The 20,507-nt window shown below is 42.3% G+C and overlaps 1 protein-coding gene across 6 annotated transcripts in view; it reads right to left on the bottom strand.

The window, feature by feature from the left end:
- MED13L (mediator complex subunit 13L) overlaps positions 1–20,507 on the bottom strand; it is a 213,543-nt gene that overhangs the window by 62,276 nt on the left and 130,760 nt on the right. For 5 of the 6 annotated variants that reach the window (XM_084819398.1, XM_084819400.1, XM_084819404.1 and 2 more), the window contains 8 exons: positions 16,122–16,284; positions 14,973–15,077; positions 12,489–13,214; positions 8,089–8,175; positions 5,879–6,101; positions 3,501–3,606; positions 3,045–3,169; positions 1,667–1,766 (listed from right to left, as the gene is read on the bottom strand). In XM_084819398.1, the coding sequence (XP_084675524.1) occupies positions 1,667–1,766; positions 3,045–3,169; positions 3,501–3,606; positions 5,879–6,101; positions 8,089–8,175; positions 12,489–13,214; positions 14,973–15,077; positions 16,122–16,284 (1,635 nt within the window). The remainder of the gene's footprint in view (positions 1–1,666; positions 1,767–3,044; positions 3,170–3,500; positions 3,607–5,878; positions 6,102–8,088; positions 8,176–12,488; positions 13,215–14,972; positions 15,078–16,121; positions 16,285–20,507) is intronic. The other variant, XM_084819399.1, reaches the window with a different exon arrangement.

The following is a 20,507-nucleotide window of genomic DNA, read 5'->3' as shown; positions in this document are numbered from 1 at the left end:
TGCAGTTCTCAGATGATCATGGAAATCAAGTCCCTGTGGTTCTTGGCATGATGGAAAAGTAACCTAGCATAGAATGACGGGTGTGTGTGTGTGAAGAATATAAAAGCCTCTCACAACCCAAATGTCTTTTGACGTCACCTAAACATTTAAAGGAATGCTAAGGAACAGCAGCTTGAAAACTGACAAGCTTAATTCCTCCCTCTGTGTAGGTTTAATGAGGTTACAGAATACAGTTTCAATTAGAAGCCACTGGCTTCTATTGAATGTAGTAAATTCCATCTCCACTCCTAAAGTGATAGCTTTTAAATGAAGCCAGGACAAATTTAAATAATTACATTTGCCCATGACTTGTACAATCACATTTGTATAGGGACACTGTGCCTCAACAGATCAGCTTGTAAACAAATGAAGGCTTTTATGAACACTAGTATAGAAAAGTGCAGCTCTTGTCATAAGGCAACCTATACTGTGGATACAGAAGCAACTCCTATTTAGATAAAGTTGTTTTTCTTCTGGGTCTCAAATAAGATATACAGTAAACACCCAAAGAATCACCCCAGATCACTCAAGACCAGCTATTCAAATTAACGGTTTCAATTACCTTTTTACTAGGCAATTCTTATTAAAAATTCTTCTTTTTCTTTTAAATGATCTGCTTCTAATTTTAAAGTAAGAGAAACAACTTGGTTTTTATTCTCTGGTTATATATTTTAGTCTGTAAGCAAAGAAGAGACATTCTCCCAGTAAGAGGAGAAAGGACATTTTTCCTAATACCAAGGAAGCAACTGAAACCCTTGAATGTTACCTGGATTCGATAAAGGGCTGGATGAGGGTGAAGAAGCGGAGATACAGGTGTTGTTGGCCAGTAGAAATCTTGACTCAGGGACTGGGATTCAACCCGTTCCAGATGGGGTCAGGCTCCCCTTGAGGTACATAGCTCGGGAGCGCTCCTGGATCCTATAACGTCCCTGGAACTTCAGGTGGCAGCGGTGGCAAGGAGTGTGTCGCGCAATTACGCTTGGTGACCCAGCCGCAACCCTTCCTGAGTCTGACTTGCCAACAGCTATCCATGCCTTGGCTGCATCATGCTTAGACTACTGCAATGTGTTTTACATCGAGCTACCCCTGAAAGGTGTCCAAAAGGTTCAATTGGTGTTAAATGTGGCCGCTAACCCGTGCAAGGTATCAGGGCCATATCTTGAAAGAACTGGTCTGGTTGTCAATTACTTCCCAGTCTCAATTCAAGGTGTTGGTTTTAACCTTTAAAGCCCTAAATAACTTAGAAACTGACTATTTAAAGGACAGTCTGTCTCGTTATGAACCTGCACATTACTAAGATCTGCAGGAGAGACCCTTTTGAGGGCACCAATACCTGCAGAGGCCTGTTTGTCAGGCACACATGAAAGGGCTTTCTCCTGCGTCACTCCCAAACTGTGGAATGTGCTCCATCGAGAACTACACTTGGTCCCTACTCTCTTGGTATTTAGAAAGGATGTGATCTTTTTAATGTACCCTTCAAATTATGTAGTTGTTTTAATGTTTTTCAGTTTTGCTGTTTTAAAGTGTTGTGCATATATAAGGTGGCATATAAATGTTAATATAAATAAATAAATTACAGCAATGACTTTACTTGTAAACACTGCTGTGGTTATACTCTGTTACTTACTTGGAGGATAAGGAACTGCTGTTCTGCCATCCTTGCCCAAGGGGCGGTCTTCAGTCCCTGCTAGGGGCATTTTTGATGAACGGAGAGCAGGTGAGACAGCCTAGAGATAAAATTAAAAAGAAAACCCTTTAAAAGCAAGATGACTATTTTAAAAACGAATTATTGCAACCTGGTCAGTACACAACTCCAGGACTTTTCCTTTTTGAAAGGAGTTAATCTTTGATTCCACTCTGCACTCAAGAATTAAAAGGACTGCTTTTAATCAAAAAAACACTTATAGGTGTCAAAAACACTTTTTGCCATTTACTTCTTTTTATTTTGGTTTTAATAGACAAAAAGGTTATCTTAGGTCTACATGCCTTTAAATTAATTAATATGCACTGGTATTTTTTCATGGAATTGGCACTAAAGCATGGCTATTCTGAACTCACCATGAGGAACATCAACACAAAGTAAAACTTCTAGTTTCACAGGCAAAATTATTGGAAATGGAACCAACTTCACTGTCACAAATGTCTGCATTAAACAGACTTTTTCCTCATTCTAGAAGTTTCCCTTGGGGAAGAGGAGTGGACATGGTATGACATTTCCTACTCTGTTCATCACAGATATCACACTCTGGGACAAATCAGAGAAAAAAGAAATCAAGCCTGAAAGCCTTCTGTTTAAGGACTTAAGAACAGCCATGCTAGTTCAAACCAAAGGTCCATCTTGTCTGACATCTTGGTCATATAGTAGCCAACCAGCTGCCTGTGGGAAACCCCCAAGTAGAACATGAGTGCAAAAGCACCTTTAGTATACAAGACTAAGCTTGCTAATATATTATAATATGTCAATAAATATTGCCTAGATTCTGTGAAATGTTTAATGTTCAACCCTATGAAATGTTTTAATTGACTTTGTTATAATCCTCCTCCTTAATATTTTTCTTACGTTTTGGTGCCACTTTTTGTTTAAGAGGGGTATTTTATTATGTTTCTGTATGCTTATGGCCAACAAGCAATAAACTGAACTGAACAAAAGCACCCTCCCACTTGTGTTCCCCAGGCAACTGGCATATGTAGGCATACTGCCTCCGATACTGGAGGTAGCATATAGCCATGAGGACTAGTAACCATGAATCGCCTTATCCTCCATGAATCTGTCTAATCTGGATTTGCTACAACCCCTTGTTCATTTTAGTTGCCCTTTTCTGCACCTTTTCCAACTCTATTAGAGGCCTTTTTATCCTTATTTTTAGGTGTGGTGACCAGAACTGTACACAGTATTCCAAGTGTGGTCACACAATAGCTTAGATATCTCTGCGATAACGGACGTTATTCCAAGGCTTGAGTGAGACTATGTGCATATGGTGTAGCTCAACTCACTGCACACTTACCCCAGGCTCATCTTCATCTGAATTATCGAAGAGGTTGTCCAAGTCATGTAGTGAAGGGGCCAAGTCTGTTACTTGCGTGAGGCTACCAGTACCAGCTCGGCCTGCAGCATTATCTTGCCGTGTGTCTAGGGGGGAGAAAAATAATCACGGGCTTTAGACATGGGGCACAAAGCACAAAAGGAATTAAGCCATGTTCCCCAGTGACAGGAAGAGCAAGAAATCAATCAAAAAACAAATTCCTATGTTCCAAGGTTAACTCTCAAAAATAACCAACTGGAGCCTCAACTGAAAAGTGATGCATGTAGTGATAACACATTCAGATGCTGAACAACATTATTACAACCCTTTCTTTTCTTTCTTGTTTTAGTTTATCATAGAAGTATTACTCTCTTATGATTCTTGATAAGATTTCACCTGGTGCCTTTTCCAGAAGGAATCCGAAAGACTATCATGTACCTGTTTTAGGAGCAGAACTGAAAATGGACATTGCATCTTTCCCATCTGGCATAGTGGTAGGATGACCTGCTGCAGAAATCTCCTTGGTTGCAGTTCCATCTTCTGACTGCAAACACAGAGAATTTAAATCAAACACTATATGTCTAAGGAGCAAGAAAATGCGGGGCGGGGGGGAGGAAGAAAGAGCTGTAGCTTGAATTATTCTGTCCCACACCAGCTGTACAAAGTGTGTACAGCCACACATAGTTTTTCCTATATATCCATATACTAAAAAGTGGTCAAGTGTGAAGTGGCTCCAAGCTTGATTCTAAGGAATAGCAGAGATCAAGCCCTCCACAGAAGATAAATTTTCTTACATGTGCAAAATGTAAAAGCACGAATGACTTTCCTGCACTGTAAAACAATTAGAAAATAATTTATTACAATGGCTACCCCATAAATTAGCACGCGTACATGTCCAGGTCATGTGTGCCCCAAACTCTGCCTAATGAATAACTACACAAGGAGCTCACTCAATACAACAAAACAGGCATTGAACACACCCAAGAAGTATCTGAGGCAAAGCAAAGATCAAAGGCACAAAGAAAGAGAAGTCCAGCATAGGTCTGTGGTGCACTCTCAAGTCCCCAAGAAATGGAACACAAAGTAGTATCTCAAAATGATGCCACACTTATTCATTATTAGCTTGCAGCCTTATGGTGCAGCCTGAAGTTTGCTTCTGCGTGAGCTGAACTCAAGCCTGGTCTACACATGCAGGAGAATGAGGTGGTAAAATTGAGTGAATCACTTCTGACTACAAGTGGCAGCAGGATTCAACTTTTGGATGATCCTCTGCATTAGAAAACCTCCTGGAAACAGAAGACTAGGAGTAGCTAGGAGAAACGTTCTATACCAGCCCTTGATTTATTTTAAAAATGTACACCCCACTTTTTGATCAAATGATCTCTGAGGTAGCATACAAAAGATTAAAACAGTTCAAAAACACTACCTAGTGGCTCCTGTTCCTCTGGCTGGTAGCAGAGGTCAGATTGTCCTTCCGCTCACTTCTGCAGTCCTAGGACAACTGGGCTGGTGTCCTATCTTGTAGGCGGGGAGGGAATGTGTTAATGTAGGGAAATAGAGGGGGGTTTACTGTCAGGGAGAATTCACCCATTGGCAATCAGAAGTGATTCTACACCCTAATTTTTTTTACATGAGTAAACCGGACATAATTTCAGAAAGCACTTGCAGTAAGGATATCTACCTGCCTGGACCATAAGATCATCTTCAGCATCCTTCTCCAGGAGTCCCTGACAAAGGAAGTGAAGCGGGTGGCTACCAGGAAGAGCCACCTTTTCTGCTGTGGCACCCTTGCTGTGGAATGAGCTTCCCAAGAGGCTCGCCTGGCGCCTATGCTGTGCTCTTTCTGGAGCCAGGTGAAGATCTTTTTTTATTTTTCCAGGCATTTTAGTCTTTTAGCTCTGTTGTTTTAAATCTATTATTGCATTTTAAATCTCTGCACTGAAGCTAGGTTTTATTGTGGTTTGCACTTTTATATTGTAGTTTTAAGCTTTTACATTTTATATTGTATTTTATTATATATTTCATGGTTCTAATTGTTGTGAGCCACCAGGAGAGATTCAGCTATTGAGTGGTAGAGAAATGCAATAATAAATAAATACATACATACATACATACATAATTGGGAGGTTCTCCACGGCAGAGACCACATTTCCCCACATTTGAATGGCAGTTAGCCACATGTACTGTCCCTCCCATATGCAACCTCCCACCCCCCTTTTTTGTTTTGTTTTGTTTTGCTTTAAGATCCTCCAATGAAGCCTTGGTGTGTGACCACACCATTTTCTGAGGCAAGGCAGGGAGATCTAGAACTTTTTCCTTAGTGCTGTGCTCTCTTTAGAGCTTCCTTCCCCAGGACACTTGCCCAGTGGTGCCATCAGGACGCAATGTCCAGGACCTCCCTCAATATAATGAACAGAAGAGCCTACGAACACAGCAGGGTTTTGCTTACTACATTTTGAAGTTAAACAATACAAGCTACCATACTTCCTCCAGAAATAGTTTTACACATATACAAACATCATCACTTACAGTGCAATCCAATCTATGTTTACTCAGAAGTAAGTTCCACCACATTCAGTAGGGCTTACTCTCAGGTAAACACACTTAGGATCACAGCTGTAACCGAAATGCATAAGCTTCATCTTCTGACAGGCCAATCCTATACATATCTATTCAAAAGTAAGCCCCACTCAGTTCAATCACATGTAATCCTCAGTAAATGTGCATAGGATTGACTTAGTGGGTGTAAAACAGGGCAAACATTTCCACACAAAGAAGCAGCGTGCTCTAAAAATATCTCTCTCTAGACAGGATACCTTATTTTTCTTCAGAGATTCTCTATCAGTTCCAAGTTTGCATTTTTTAGTGCCAGTGAAGCTGTATTTGATGTCTCCATCCTGAAAAGTGTAAGGATCACTGACGTCTCCCAAACATTCGCCAGGTTGCTGTATTAGAGGTAAAGGGTCAAGATAATGCATTGCCGGCACCGGGGGAGTCTCTTCCAAGATTTTAAATCTTTTATTAGGTTGTGCTAAGAGCCTAAGGGAAAAGGAAACAGAAACATATTCAGTAAAGTCTGTCTTGCAGATGTATAGTTTTTTCCCCACATAAGCATAGCCAGTATAATCTGTCTCCCTCTTCAATACAGCTGAAACAAAATGTTTCCCTAGCAGACCATGCCTAACCTCTTGCCATTATTAAACATCTGCTGGCTGACCTGTAACCTTGCATTCTGGGCCAGCCACTGAAAAGACTAGAATCTTACAGGCACATCACAGATAATCAAAATCTCCTCAAGAACTAGAAACATGTCAGTATAGCATAGCATCTGCAAAAGTGAGCACTGGAGGAAAGATGGCAACAATCCATCTAAAGCCTTATGTTTGCATCAGATTTGAAATTGTTAGCCCCCGTGGGGGGGGGGGGTTAAAGGAAAGGAGGGATAAAAGTGTTTTAATAAATAAAATATTCAATCCTGTTTTCGGTGTTTACTTTGGACATTATCTTGCACAAGTTTCCTGCACTTCCTTTTCCTTTGCAAGAGCATAATGTCAGAAATATACCCCTCACATCTCCCTCCCATGTACCTGTACTTCAGGTTTTTAAGCAGAGGCTAGATGGTCCCTTTTCAGGGATGCTGAAGAAGTGGATACCCTGCCTCAGCAGGGAGACTGAACTAGATAACTTTGGAGGTCCCTTCCAACTCCATCATTTGAATGAGATGCTGCTGTACAGTAACACAAGCCTCTTGTTCTTATATGGCAAGCTACTGTCTGAAGGTGCTCTCTCTCTCATCTTCTTAGTATATGGCTTGTCTCAGTTCACTTTAGGACAGGGGTGAGCAATGGCCGGGGGTCAGAGGGCCGCATCACCCCCTGGATCCCAACAGGGGCTGCCCCCCTGCCCCACTGAAATTCAGCAGCACGTTAGCAGAGGGAAAAGCCCCCTTTAAAAGGAAAATCGGTAGCAGAACAAGTGGAGGGCTCCAACAAAGACCACTGGGGGGGGTGCATACAGCCAGAGGGCCTTGTGTTGCCTACCTCTGCTTGCACATTTAGCCAATTCACACATATTTTTGGAAATGTTCAAGCACATACACATCTCACATACCCCCTCCCAAAATTCAATTAGCTCCATTAGAACCAAAATAATAAGAGCCTCAGGGAGTCTGAGATGGAGAGATGATAGCACTGCTCTTCCATACCAGCCATCTGACAGATGAGGACACTTGGTTAGGGATTTTGTCCCAAATGGACTTCAGACTGCAGTGTCATGTTCCAATTTAGGCAAAATGCTTTCTGGAATGGACCTGGGACCCACTGCATTTTAGGCCCCTTCTCTGCATGCCTGGAGGTGTTTGGTGTGGTAAGGGGTCACTGACCCCGTGGGTACCTTAGCAGAAAGGTGGCATATAAACACAATCTATAAATAGTTAACATTCTGTATAGGTATTACAAAAACAAGTCAGAGCGCACCTAGATAACCCACATGGAGTGTAACCATAATACTATCTAGAGCAAGTGTGGGAAGACTTTTGCCTTGAGGGATCTACTTTGTTTTTTAGTAGACCTCCCAAATCCACCGACTGGAGCCTGGTGGTGCAAAAGGCATACATTATGAATTAAAGAATTCAGAGCCCAGGAATCTGCTTTGAGTATCATAGTCCTTCTGCATAGAAATCCACTCCTAGTTACCCCAAGATTTCTTCATTACAGCACTATAATTTGGGGCAGGGGCAGGTGGAGAGTTATTTGTTGTTGCTATTATTAAGCAACTGGAAGTCAAAAATCCTTGCCAATTTACTGCAGATTACACATGAAGCTACCAGTAGATTCCAATCTACCTTCTGCCTACCACTGCCCCAGAGTATTAAATTCTGTACCAGCAAATAGAATTTGTCTACTGAGATGAATCTCTTATAAGCTAGACACATACCCCTGCACCTCTTTTTCTGGGTAAAACTAACAGTTAAACCTCTTATTAGCACAGACTTAGATATTAATTAGGATTGAAAGTTCTGGGTAACCTTAGGAAACAGCTGGTATTTCCTTTCAGTATTTCTTCATTGTCAACAACAGGGTGGTTCCATATTTCCATCATGAGCTGAGACTGTCTACAGATATGAAAAACAAAGGTAGCCGTGCTTGCCCATAAGAAAAAAAAATCCAAAATCCACAGTAGGATAATACCTTTATTAGGACCAAGCAAAATGTCACAAAACAGTGAGCAAGCTTTCGTGTTCTCCAGAACATTACACTGGATGTTAAAGAAAAGGGAGAGTGGGGAGCTGGCTTGATGTTAAAGGCATAAAAACATAAGGAAAGCCATGCTGGGTCAGACCAAGGGTCCATCTAGTCCAGCATTCTGTTCACACAGCGACCAACCAGCTGTCATCCAAGAACACACAAGCAGGGCATGAGTGCAACAGCACCCATCCACCCATGTTCCCCAGCAACTGGTGTACATAGGCTCACTGCCTCTGGTACTGAAGGCAACACATAACCATCAACACTAGTAGCCATTGATAGCCTTTTCCTCCAGGAATCTGTCTCACCCCCTTTTAAAGCCATCCAAATTGGTGGCCATCACTACATCCTGTGGTAGTGAATTCCATAGTTTAACTATGCGCTGTGTGAAGAAGTGGTTCCTCTGATCGGTCCTGAATCTCCCACCAATCAGCTTCATGGGATGACCCCCAGGTGCTAGTATTTTGAGAGAGGGAGAAAAATGTCTCCCTGTCCAAGTTCTCATTTTGTAGACCTCTACAATGTCTCCCCTTACCCTCCTTTTTTCCAAGCTAAACAATCCCAGCTGTTGTAACCTCCTCTCATAAGAGAGATGCTCCAGCCCCTTGATCATTTTAGTTGCCCTTTTCAGCATAAAGTCTTCATTAGTCACAGTCTTAAGATGGAAGATAGGAAGAGATGGGAGCTTAGGGAGCCATCCTATGCATGTTTAGACAGAAAAAATTCTACAACTCCCAGCATTCCCCTAGACAGAATTCCCCATGCTGGCTGGGGAATGATGGAAACTGTAGGACTTTTTCTTTCTAAACATGCATAGGATTGAGCCCTTAATTGTTTTATGGTCTCAAAGGTACTATGTCGGTTGACATCAGAATACCAAGGCAAGGGAAACTAGTTATCCACATCTAAAAATCTGAGACCCGTTTCAAATTCTTTATATAGCATACACAGAGATATTAATAGCTTCTGCCACTTGATACATTTATAAAGAAGTAGGATCTAATTCTCCATAGTAGAGATCCATTCTCAAATCTATAACTTCACCAACTCCAACATTTATTGGGCAGTCTCTTCAAGAAACTGATATTCTTAAAAAAATAGCAACGTGTCCCAATGGGGTAAAAAGCATGAAAGCAAGTTATTTAATAACAAATTTGGCTTCTGTGCTGCCACATCTTTGGACATGGAACCATTTGGCATCAGGGTCCATGCTCAACTGAAGTTATCAAATCAGTATTTGGATACTAAATTATTGTTCATGAAAACAGCCAAAACAGGCATAGCCCCAACAGGAAGAATCTGCAAGGCCTTACAGTGAAAGCAGAGGGCAGTACTAGTGTAAACCCATGCAAAAATCCAGTAAGCCCACATCAGATAGTCATACTGAAGATATCTCAGCAACAGTCAGTATTATAAAAGCAATCACATCAACTCTCTATTGTCAGTCCCTTCTCAATGTCCTTATCAAACCTTGACACTTAGCTCACATTCTTCACCTCACAAAATTCCCAGCCTTTGCCTTGGTGACCAACATTCATGCAGATAACCTCTTTGATCCATATGCCTCTCACATTCTTCTTCAGACTCAACCAGTCTCCTCCTCTGGTTTGATTTTCTACTCATATCTATGGCTACTTTGAACTGCTGTCTCTGACCTCTCTGCTAAGGAATTGGATGGTCCTGTATAATCAACCCTGTGTCTCTTTCAACAATGCATACATCTGACCACAGCCAGCCCTCCTCTTTGCCCTTTAAAATCAAATAGTCACCATTCCTAAGCCTATGAAAACCTACTCAACCAGAACATGACAAGAGGATTCATCGTGTTTACTTTCTAGAGCTGTTAATATAGTATTCGTTGCCACCTCATCCATGGTTTATCGCTATTTTCTTTGGCCTCCATTCTACCAGGTTTCATCAGTGTGACAGTCAAGACAACTCTTTTCTGTCTTGCAAAAGTTTAAGAGCACAATTCAGTGGAGATGCTTGTAAGGCGGACCACAATAATGGCAGGAAATTCCTATTTTATTCTGAGACAGCTTGGGGATACAGATTGCTAGCCCTCTTTTGTAGTGACTTAAGCAGTATTACTGCAGGCTAACCTCAACATCTTAGGCCAGAGCTAGTCATTATGGGAGATGCATGGCTGCTAAAAACAGCACCGATGGTTCTCCTCCTAACCTCTTCCCCAGTAACATCTAGTAATATAAAATCTGTGATGTGATGTTACCCTGTACTAATTCCCTGCAACATGTCATCCTGTTCTGCATTACTAGATATTACTAAAGAAATGAGGGGGAGAAGATGATGACACAGGGCTATTTTTGATACAGGAATCTCTTGTAACGTCTAGTTCCAGCTTTAGAGACAAAACAAAGGTATCAGACTCTCTGATGTTGAATATCATTCAGCACCATTCTAGTTTTGTTTCCAGGCCACCACAACTCACTCTCAAAGGTGAACATATGATCCTTCTTGAAAATTTCACACAATTGTTCTTATCAGTGATGGAATTACTTTGGTTATGCTGGGCCACTTCTGAACCCATTCACTGAAGCAGCCATCACAGTGGGAGGCATGCTGCAGCTCTCTATATAAAGCATCGAAATCCATACCGATGCTGGCAGTGATGTACACACGCTGCACTTCCCCACAATAGTCACTACACAAACTAAGATGTCTGCTGTGCAATGGCTTGAAAATCATTCTTTCCTTTATTGAGTACACCTTCCTAAAACATTTGTGAAACAGAACTAAATGATTTCAGCTGTTTCACATGGGGGGGGTAGCAAACTTGAAAACAGCCTTCCCTGACTTTGTGTCTTCCAGATGTGTTGGATTTCAACTCCTATCAATGGCCATGCTGGCTGGGGATGATAGGAGTTGCAGTTTAACACATCTGGAAAGCAACTGGTTGGGGAACGCCACTTTAAAAGAAATTATTAGTAATACATATATTTAAATATATATAGAGAGAGAGAGAGAGAGAGCGCGCGTGCACGAGCGAGAGCGCAATGTATGGCTGTGAGAGCTGGACTATAAGGAAGGCTGAGCGCCGAAAAATTGATGCTTTCGAACTGTGGTGCTGGAGAAGACACTTACGAGTCCCCTGGGCTGCAAGGAGGTCAAATCAGTCAATCCTAAAGGAAATTAACCCTGAATGCTCATTGGAAGGACAGATACTGAAGCTGAAGAAGAAGGGGACAGCAGAGGATGAGATGGCTAGATAGCATCACCGATGCAATGAATATGAACTTGAGCATGCTCCGGGAGAGAGCAGAGGACAGGAAGGCTTGGCGTGCTATGGTCCATGGGGTCACAAAGAGTCGGACACGACTTAACAACATATATTTAAATATTTTGTCTTCTGCAAACATGGGTAAGCTTTTGAATGGTTTCATTTGCGCATTATACACACACACACACACACACACACACCTCTACCAGCACATATAGCTTTTCCTCACAACAGGAATGGTACTGTTGAAAAGCCTGTGACTGAACTAAAAAAAAGGGAATTGTGCCTATCAAGCTTCTTATAAAGTTGTAAGCAGAAGCCATTCCCCTTTATTTCCTTCTTGAAAACTACAACAGAGTATTTCATGGCAGCCTTAAGAGGGAGACATTAATGCACATTACAAAATGAAACAGCAGGAAACAGCACTGCACACTGCATTTTCATGCTATACTTTTACTCTGTGTTGTGTGAGAATGTGACAGTAAGAACCAAACACTGATGTAGCCAGCTATCAGCTCAAGTGGCCTAGATCTACTATACATGCATCATTATCCAAACGCTAGAGACTTGGGGCAGCTTCTCATGAGATGGGTGCAAACTTCACTCAGATTAACATAACATGTAACAAGACACGAAACAGAATTCATGTCTGAAAAACCCTATGCAGAGATTCCCAACCATAGTGAAGCATTGCCCTGTCCCCCATCCCCCCCAGAAATTCTCAGGAAATCATGCAGGTGCCCCTAGTTTTTTTCTTGCATAGAAAAATGTATAACTAGGTTCTTGCAAGATTTTCACTCACTTTAAGACACATGTTTAACTTCTGAGCACCTATGGGTATTTGGGGGGGGGGGGTAACCTCAACCACCACCATCTGACACCTGAAGCAACTCCAAACACCCAATTTGCGACAGTCAACAAATCCTTATGGATTGCCCCTACCTTTTCAGTGCAGTGCTTTCAGATGCAACATCCATCTTGGTGTCATAACTCTCACACTGGAGTTCAGGAGGCCTGAACTCTGGATCACTGTTTGAAGGAAGAGTATATCCCTGCCATTTATTTGATGACTCTTGGTTGAGTAAAACCCCACAATATAAAGCCGTCTCGCTGACTTCTGCCATCAGAGGTAGCCTCTGGCCTACAAGGACCGTCCTGTCCTCTGGGTTGGCCATTGGCTGGAGTTCTAATCCATTGCTGTAGAGGGTTGGATTCACAGGAACTGATGGTGGGTCCAAACTATCAGCTTCCTGACCTCTTGGCTGGGGACTAAGTGTGGGAGGCAGAGGGGATGTGGGGGAATGGGGGGAATCCATAGGATTCAAATTTGTTTGTTTGCTTGGGTGCCTGGGTGGCAGAGAAAGCTGCTTCTCGTATTTCCTGCTATTAGGAGCTTCCAAGGAGGGCTCCATCCCTGTCAAGGCCAGCTTCTGTCCCGACGGGTCCTGTTCCATACATAGCTCTTCAGTGACAGAGGGACGATGGTGAAATGGTAGCAGTGACCTCTTCTGAAGTTTTTCTGATTTCTCCTGTCTCTCTGTGGTTTTGTGCTTAGAGGCAGGAGGTGGCAAGACGGAAGAGGATGAGGATCCCACACCAAAACCTGGTTGCAATATCGTCGGTGGACGACTGGAACCTGCAGCACAGCGTTGCTTGAGGAGCTTATGCCTGAAAGAGAATAATCAGGAAGAATTTACCAAGTGGGCTGTGAAAAAGAAAGAGGGCAGCAGATTCCTTCATATGCTGATGCATCTGTATTTCTCCTCTTCCCTCATTTTAAAGCGACCTTGCAACCTGTAGAAAGTTATTCTCATGACCTCCTGCTCAGTTTGGTGATTTATCTGTTGTGAATCTGCCATGACTTTGACTTTCAGATGAATTACTTTAAGACAACTAGGTTATTGTCCTAAAATACAGGAATCATGTTCAAAGCATTCCTATAAATTTGTGTGTGAAGGGGCTGGGCAGGGAGAAAATCTCCACATCTCAAGAATGCATCCAGGTGAACAAGTACATTTTTGTTTATTTTAACTGGATACAGATGGTTCTCACCACCCCAGGTTCCTGATACTCCACAAATGATGTGTATTACTATGCACTGGCAGATAGGTTACCAGCCCCTTCCTCTCAAAACGTTCCCTATCAGTGGTCCAAGATTCTGGTCTTTTTGGAGGTACCTAGCAGAAGGAAGCTTGTTGCAGTTTGAAAAGTGAGATACTGTGCTTTGTTTGAAATTGCTACAGCTTCATCAACTGCCTTGTGTGAAGAATTTCAGAAGACAGAGGGGGAGAGGCAGGTGAAGAAGTCCTCAGGCCTGTTCCAGCTAGACTTTGCCCTACCCTGCCCCTCCCACAGGGCCATCTACCATCAACTGCCCCATGGGAAAGATTGTGAAGAAAGGGAGGTTCGTGAGAATTAAACCAGGCACCTGCTCCTGTTCCAGATGGAACTTCCCCATCTTACACCAGCTGCCTTGAAGGAAGGATCCTGATGATTTTTTAAAAAAAAAATGTTAATATTGTTTATTTTGATTTTATTATTTTTAGGTTACTTGTCAGCCGCCTTGGTAGGATTTGCATCCTACAAGGCAGCTTGTAAACAACTGTAGTAAACAGATGCATAAATAAAGCAAGTTTCTACTCTCTTTCATCACTACAGCAGGTTATGAGTCATCCACAGTCATCCTGCCTGAGGCCTGGCCCTGTCCAATGTTCTAATGATTGATATGCTCATCAGGCTGATCACACAGAGATGGGAGTCTCAGAATCTTAAGCCATTATCCTATACCTTCACAGCAAAGTCCATGCTCAGTTTCATAAGAGAAGCTGGTACCAGCACACCATATGCCGTAACTACCAGTCTACAGAGAAGGTGGAAAAACTCACCATCTGAACAAAAGCCTGGGAACCACCAAAAACTCAGTGGTCAAAAGAAAGGGGTGGGGGACAGAGAAAAAGGGAATGGCCATCAGGGAAACACAGAAGGCCAGATTGGAACTTAGTTCTGCACCCCTGACCTAGAAGACTGGGAGTCTTGACCTTCCTGGACCTCACTGCATTTATGTTTTAAGGTGGCTCCCTTGAGCTTTGATTGCCCTTCTTGCACCCTTTGTGCTTCTTATGAGGGGAGGGGAAGTGATCTACTGTGGGAAGATGGGGCATGCACACACACACACACACACAGCTAGGGGAAGGGGTTTTGGCTTTCTTGGGCTGGATGGGGACTCCGGGCCTGCAGTTTTACACACATGCTTTAGAGCATATTTGATGGCTTGTGGAGCAACAGCTTAAGCACCTTTGCTATGCATAAGCTAAGCAAGATTGTTCCAGACAAGCACACTAAGAGTGCCACTCACAGAAGATGCTTATCATAGGATGCCCCCATTCTTTCAATGCAAATCCTGACATTATTATCTCTTGTACCAACCTGGAGCAAGAACAGCATACTCTTTGGACTGGATCCACAAAATCCCAAGAAACACAGTTGGTGGGGGTGTCTTCCTCCACATTTGTAGCAGTAATCTGACCCCTCCTAATAGGAATAAAAATATGTAACAGTGTCAGCATGCTGGGAAACTGCAATTCAGGATCACATAGGCAAAGGGGGTGGAGAGAGGAGGGAAAAATGCAGTGATCACTGGTTTCCAATCCAAGTGATGTTAATTTTAATCAGATTTGGAAATGTCTCCTTTCCTAGACAGTGATGTTATATCATCAGGGTTACAAGATTTTTTGCAAAATGTAGGAGTCCAAGAGATTTCTGTTTTCAAAAGTAGCCCCAAATAAAGTACATTCAGTAATCCAGTCTGGATGTGGCTAAGGCACTTGTGAAAGTGATCAGGCCCACCTTCTCCAGGAAAGGATGCAGCTGGTACACCAGTCTAAACTGGGCAAACACACTCCTGGTTACTCTGTCATAAGGAGCAATGCTGGATCCAGGAGCCCATTGGCTTGAATAAGGAAGGGGAAAGCCCCCTGCTGAAAATCAGCTGGAGTAGGGGCAAAGGTCACTTCCCACCAAGGACCCTGTTGACCCAAGGGTTCTTGGTGAGGGGTGACTTCATCCTGCCCTCCAGTTGTTTTTCAGCAGGGAGGACTTTTTGCCCCTCTATACAAGTGAATGGAGGAGTCATTCCATTTACTTGCAGAAAGGAAAATAGCTTGGCAGGAGCCTCAACCTGTCTTGTGGGCATAGTGGCAGCCACAGGCATCACATCAGAGACCCCCGACTAACCCATAAGTCCACCTCAGGGAAGCCCCTGAGCCTGGGGGAAAAGAAGCTGTCCAATCCACGTGCTTGTTTGACAAAAGCTTAGGCAAACGTCCTTCGTATCTTCTGTATAAGCCCTCCATCAGCCCAGGTGATTGTTTCAATACTGCTCTGCTACTGACCAAGCCGCTAACCTTCAAATTGGTTAGTGCCAACGTTCAAAAGAGTCGATACTTCTGCATTTCACTTGGAAAAATATTACAATGTAAGTGAGGAGGACATGTTCTGTGAAATAACTGCTGATTGTTAAAATAGGATGCCTATTGATGTTCGTAGTAGAGGAATCAGGCAGAACTATTCTCTTACTTGGACTGCGGCCTGTTGAGGATACACTCCTTCCAAACTCTGTGAACCATACGATTCTGGAACTTTGGAGGAATCTTTCCCGATTTCTTTGGACTCTGCACAGTGACCATCCCATCTGGTGTTGCTGTATGGCTTACCATACTAGGAATGCCTCCACTTTCACCTGCAAGATAAATGGCAACACCATAGGAAATAGCAACAGGTACGAGAATCATTTTATGGAAATGATGTTCCTTGGAGGCTTGCTGACCACACAACACTCATACTTTTTCAATTTTGTGTCCAGCAGAGCATAACTTGCTTCAGTTTAGCACAGGGGTAGGCAACATGGTACCCTCCAGATGTTTTAAATTACAATTCCCACAATCCCCAATGACTGGCCATGCTGGCTGGGGCTGATGGGAACTGTAGCCCAAAACATCTGGAGAACATCAGGTTGCCTACCCTGGTTTAGCAGGTGCCAGAACTTTGTTGGTGTTAAAATTATATACAGCAAGAACATACACGTTGGGGGAGCAGTATTCAGGGAAACACCTCAGCATATCTGTTACAGAAAGAAAATATTTTAGGACAAGGTTGCTAGGCTTTATTAAGATGAGATGAGTACACAAGCATAGCAATATTTCTTTGCATCTAGGATTAGGTTCTTTCAGTACTAAAATGAAATCTTCGTGTCAAAGTTCAAGCTAGTTCAAGTGTAACATCCTTGACTTCACAAACCATACTTTATGAAGCCAGGAATGAGCACTGGCACACCTCCCTCTCACATCTTCACCTTGTGTGCTGGCTTTGGCACAGAGATTTGTTTAAACCAGACTTCCACATTGCATTCAAAATGAGAAACTCTGGCTGGAAGAAACCAGGATCTCCACTGAAACCATGGTTTGATTATTGTCCAGTTAACAAAATAGGAAGTCAGACAGGGAATGAAGGAGCATGAAAATCCAAGGCTTGTACATATGATGGCAAACCATGATTTGTTGTGTCTGAACCACATCTACGCTGCAACTCAGAAACAATTTTAAAATTATTGTAGAGTTGCTACAGAAAGGTGAAGAGGTTGTGCTGATGCTACGCACAGACATTATGCACCTGTAACATGTTGTGTCCACCAGAGGCAGTAAAATTGGTTATCAATGGCACCAGCAATGGCTTCTACTCTCCGTTATGAAGGATATCATTAGAGGAATTGTAAATCCAATAGAATCAACAGCTCTAAACATGAATTGGGACAGCAGAGGGAGCTTTTAGTTTGCTTAGCCTCCTAACCGCATGTCTGAGATTCTGTGCTTGAGCTGGAAAAAGAGGTAATAGTACAAATGCTCAACAAGGTCAAACATGTTTACAGAACTCCTTGTTCTTATGTCTGGCATGGCCAGAAAAAAAGCCTTATGAATAAAACACTGAAAGCAGCCAGAGCACTGCTACATCAGAGGAAAAAAGGCAACTAATTGATGACTGTGTCTGCCACTGCTTTAAAAGGACTTCTAAGCCATTTGTGCCACTATTCCCAGGGGCTTCAAATGTTTGCAAATCCTGCCCTCACCTGGTTCTTACTACACTGCTATCAGCACCCTACCTCTCTCCACAAGGGAGAGCTCCCACCACAAGCCCATATTTCTGTGCAGTTGCAATGCTTTCAATGATGCCACCATGATGCAATTTTTTGCAGGAAAAAGTTATTTCAAATTCTTGGGTACCAGTATCAAACTGTAACCATTATCCTGCACAAGACTAAAGAACAGGTTGCAACTAGTATCATACTTCTGGGATTTTCCAAGTCTTCATCTTCTCCATGCACTGACCAATGCATTCACAATGTGATTAGTACACACTGTCTTAAATCCTTACGTATTGCTACAGAAATTTCTTAAAATTGGAGTATGCAGTTTGCTTCTACCAGTTAAGACTATCAGCTCATGTATTTCATTTGTACTAGAATGTAACCTATTCTCTTTTTAAATAGAAAAATGTGTGATGAAAGGGCATCCAGAGGGAATGGAATGCATCTTCTAGCATAATAAATCCAATTTTACCCACAGTGTCAGAATAACTGTTAATAAACCAGAGATGGAGTCTGTAGTAAGTTACTACTCCTGATTTTTAAAATTTCAACTGTTACTGGAGCAGTGTTTCTGTGTGCGTGTTTGTGTGTTTGTGTACGAGCAAGCAAACACTTACGTGTGTGTATGTACGCACATGCATGGCCCCCTGGCCCCCACCCAATGCAGCCCTTCGGGTCAAAAAGATTATGCACCCTTGTAAGTATAACCAAAGAGAATTTATTGGTGGAAGTTTCCCCATCATAACCTACAGTACTAGCTAGCTACACAGTGCATATGACTGAGAACTGGGTACCACTGAATGCTATGCAAATTCCCCTCTACCTCCCTGCTTCAAATTTCAGTAACATAGGTAGGTAGGTAGGTAGGTAGGTAGGTAGATAGATAGATAGATAGATAGATAGATAGATAGATAGATCGATCACAGAAACAACAGAGCCAAACTAACAAAACATCCAGCCAATAAAAAAAACATTTGGCCATTTATTATTACTTTTGGAAAATCTTTTGATTACTCATTTAGAAACACAGCTTACAATATATTGTTTATTCTCCATGTTTCCTTAATAGTTTAGTTCCTTTTTTCAATCCCTTCCGCAAAGTTCTAATCTTTTTTTGTGGAAGAAGTGTAGTAACTGCTATAATTAATTACATCTACACAAAGCATACCTTCCTACAGTGAATGCCTAATGCTAGAACTAGATTGTATCCTTGGAAACTGGCCAGCTTAGCATTAAAATGCCAGCCATGAAGACAGGAAAATATTAAAACCTGGTATATCCCCATGGTGTTGAAGGACATGCCTTTACTTAAGGTGAGCTAAGTAGCTGCATTGATTTAAACGACAGACACCAGTAAACAACAGCCAAAGACCAGCCTGGAATATCAGATTGAGGTTTCACTAGCACATAAAGGCAACATTTTTAGTGCTGTGACTGGAAACCTCCCTGTTTCCTGAAAGCTGGATCACTCAAGAGTTTATAGAGCTTCTCACAATTTCACTACATCATTGTACACTAAGATTCACATACTTTATCAATATTAATTTTACCTAGGGGGTAGCTACACATGACAGCAAAAGACCTGTGTGTTAGAATGCAGATCACTGCCAAGTTCTTATTAAGTGTACAGGGGGCGCTAAATGTTTTCCCCACTTCTGCTTTTTACTTGCAATTCCCACCACTCAAGCTAGGTTTCTTCTGGAGAGGCTCAGAGGAGAAAACTAGTTGTGATGTTAACTACAAGATTTAAATTTTTTAAGCTATTTTTTTTTAAACTAGTTTTTAAAAAAGTTAAAGAGCATGCATGTGTGAGGGAGTCAGGAACATACGATGCTGCTTTATACTGAGTCAAGACTGCTGGTCACCTAGCTCACCCTGTATTGTCGACATCGACTTGTGTTGGCTCTCCAGGATTTCAGATGTCAGGTATTGAAACTGGGATCTTTTCCATAAAAAGCATTGAGTTCTACCCACTGAGCTACAGCTCTTCTCAGGATTGCGACTGCAGCACATATGGCGGGGGGGGGGGTACCCTTCTTCCCACAACACAGTCCCAATTAAAATTCTAGGCAGGGCTAAGAGAAATTTGGGCGGGGGGAGACAAAAGTTAAACTTCTTTCCTTGCATGCTATTGTCTCATTCATGCTACTGTCCCCAGCAATTAATCTTTTTTTTAAAAAAAAAAAAAAAAACCCTAGACATGTGTATTGCAATGAAACATTTAACATGTCACATCTAGTTTGGCCTACCAACTAAGAGCAATCCTACTGGGAGAAACACAACTACTGGAAGGGGGTGTACACAAAATATAGCAGATGAGGTAAGGACTGGCGAGCCCTTCCACCCACTACTCCTCTACTTTAAATCACTATTAATAGGAATTCAGCAAGACCAACATACTAACACATGAGCAGTTCCACAGGTGCATCTAGTTAGCCCCAAGAGAGCTTCTCATGTTGCCAAGAAGTGTCAAAAAATGATATACAACATGAGTCAAATTCGAAGTTACCCCAATACCTCTATCTCCATACAGTTAATATTGCTTACAGGGATACTCCTAAATAAGCAAACAATGCCACATTAAAAGGGCACATTCAAGGTGTTCTACTTTACTGAATTAAAAAAAAATGGGGATACTTATGCAGTAAATGTTCACTATTTCTCTCTCCTGCATTATGGCTGTTAAACCTATGAGCCCTGTTCAAGCATTCCAAAAATACCTTGCCTTTACAACTGAGCGGGGACACGCTGCATAGCCCCACCCGACATCGTTACGCAGGCCCTCTCCCTGGATATGCCTAGGCAGCATGGGCAGACACCTG

This window comes from Heloderma suspectum, chromosome 13, assembly GCF_057233095.1.
Source record: "Heloderma suspectum isolate Gila_16-S chromosome 13, 16-S_ref, whole genome shotgun sequence".
Classification (NCBI taxonomy): Eukaryota; Metazoa; Chordata; class Lepidosauria; order Squamata; family Helodermatidae; genus Heloderma; species Heloderma suspectum.
This window is presented reverse-complemented; position numbering and strand designations above follow the sequence as displayed.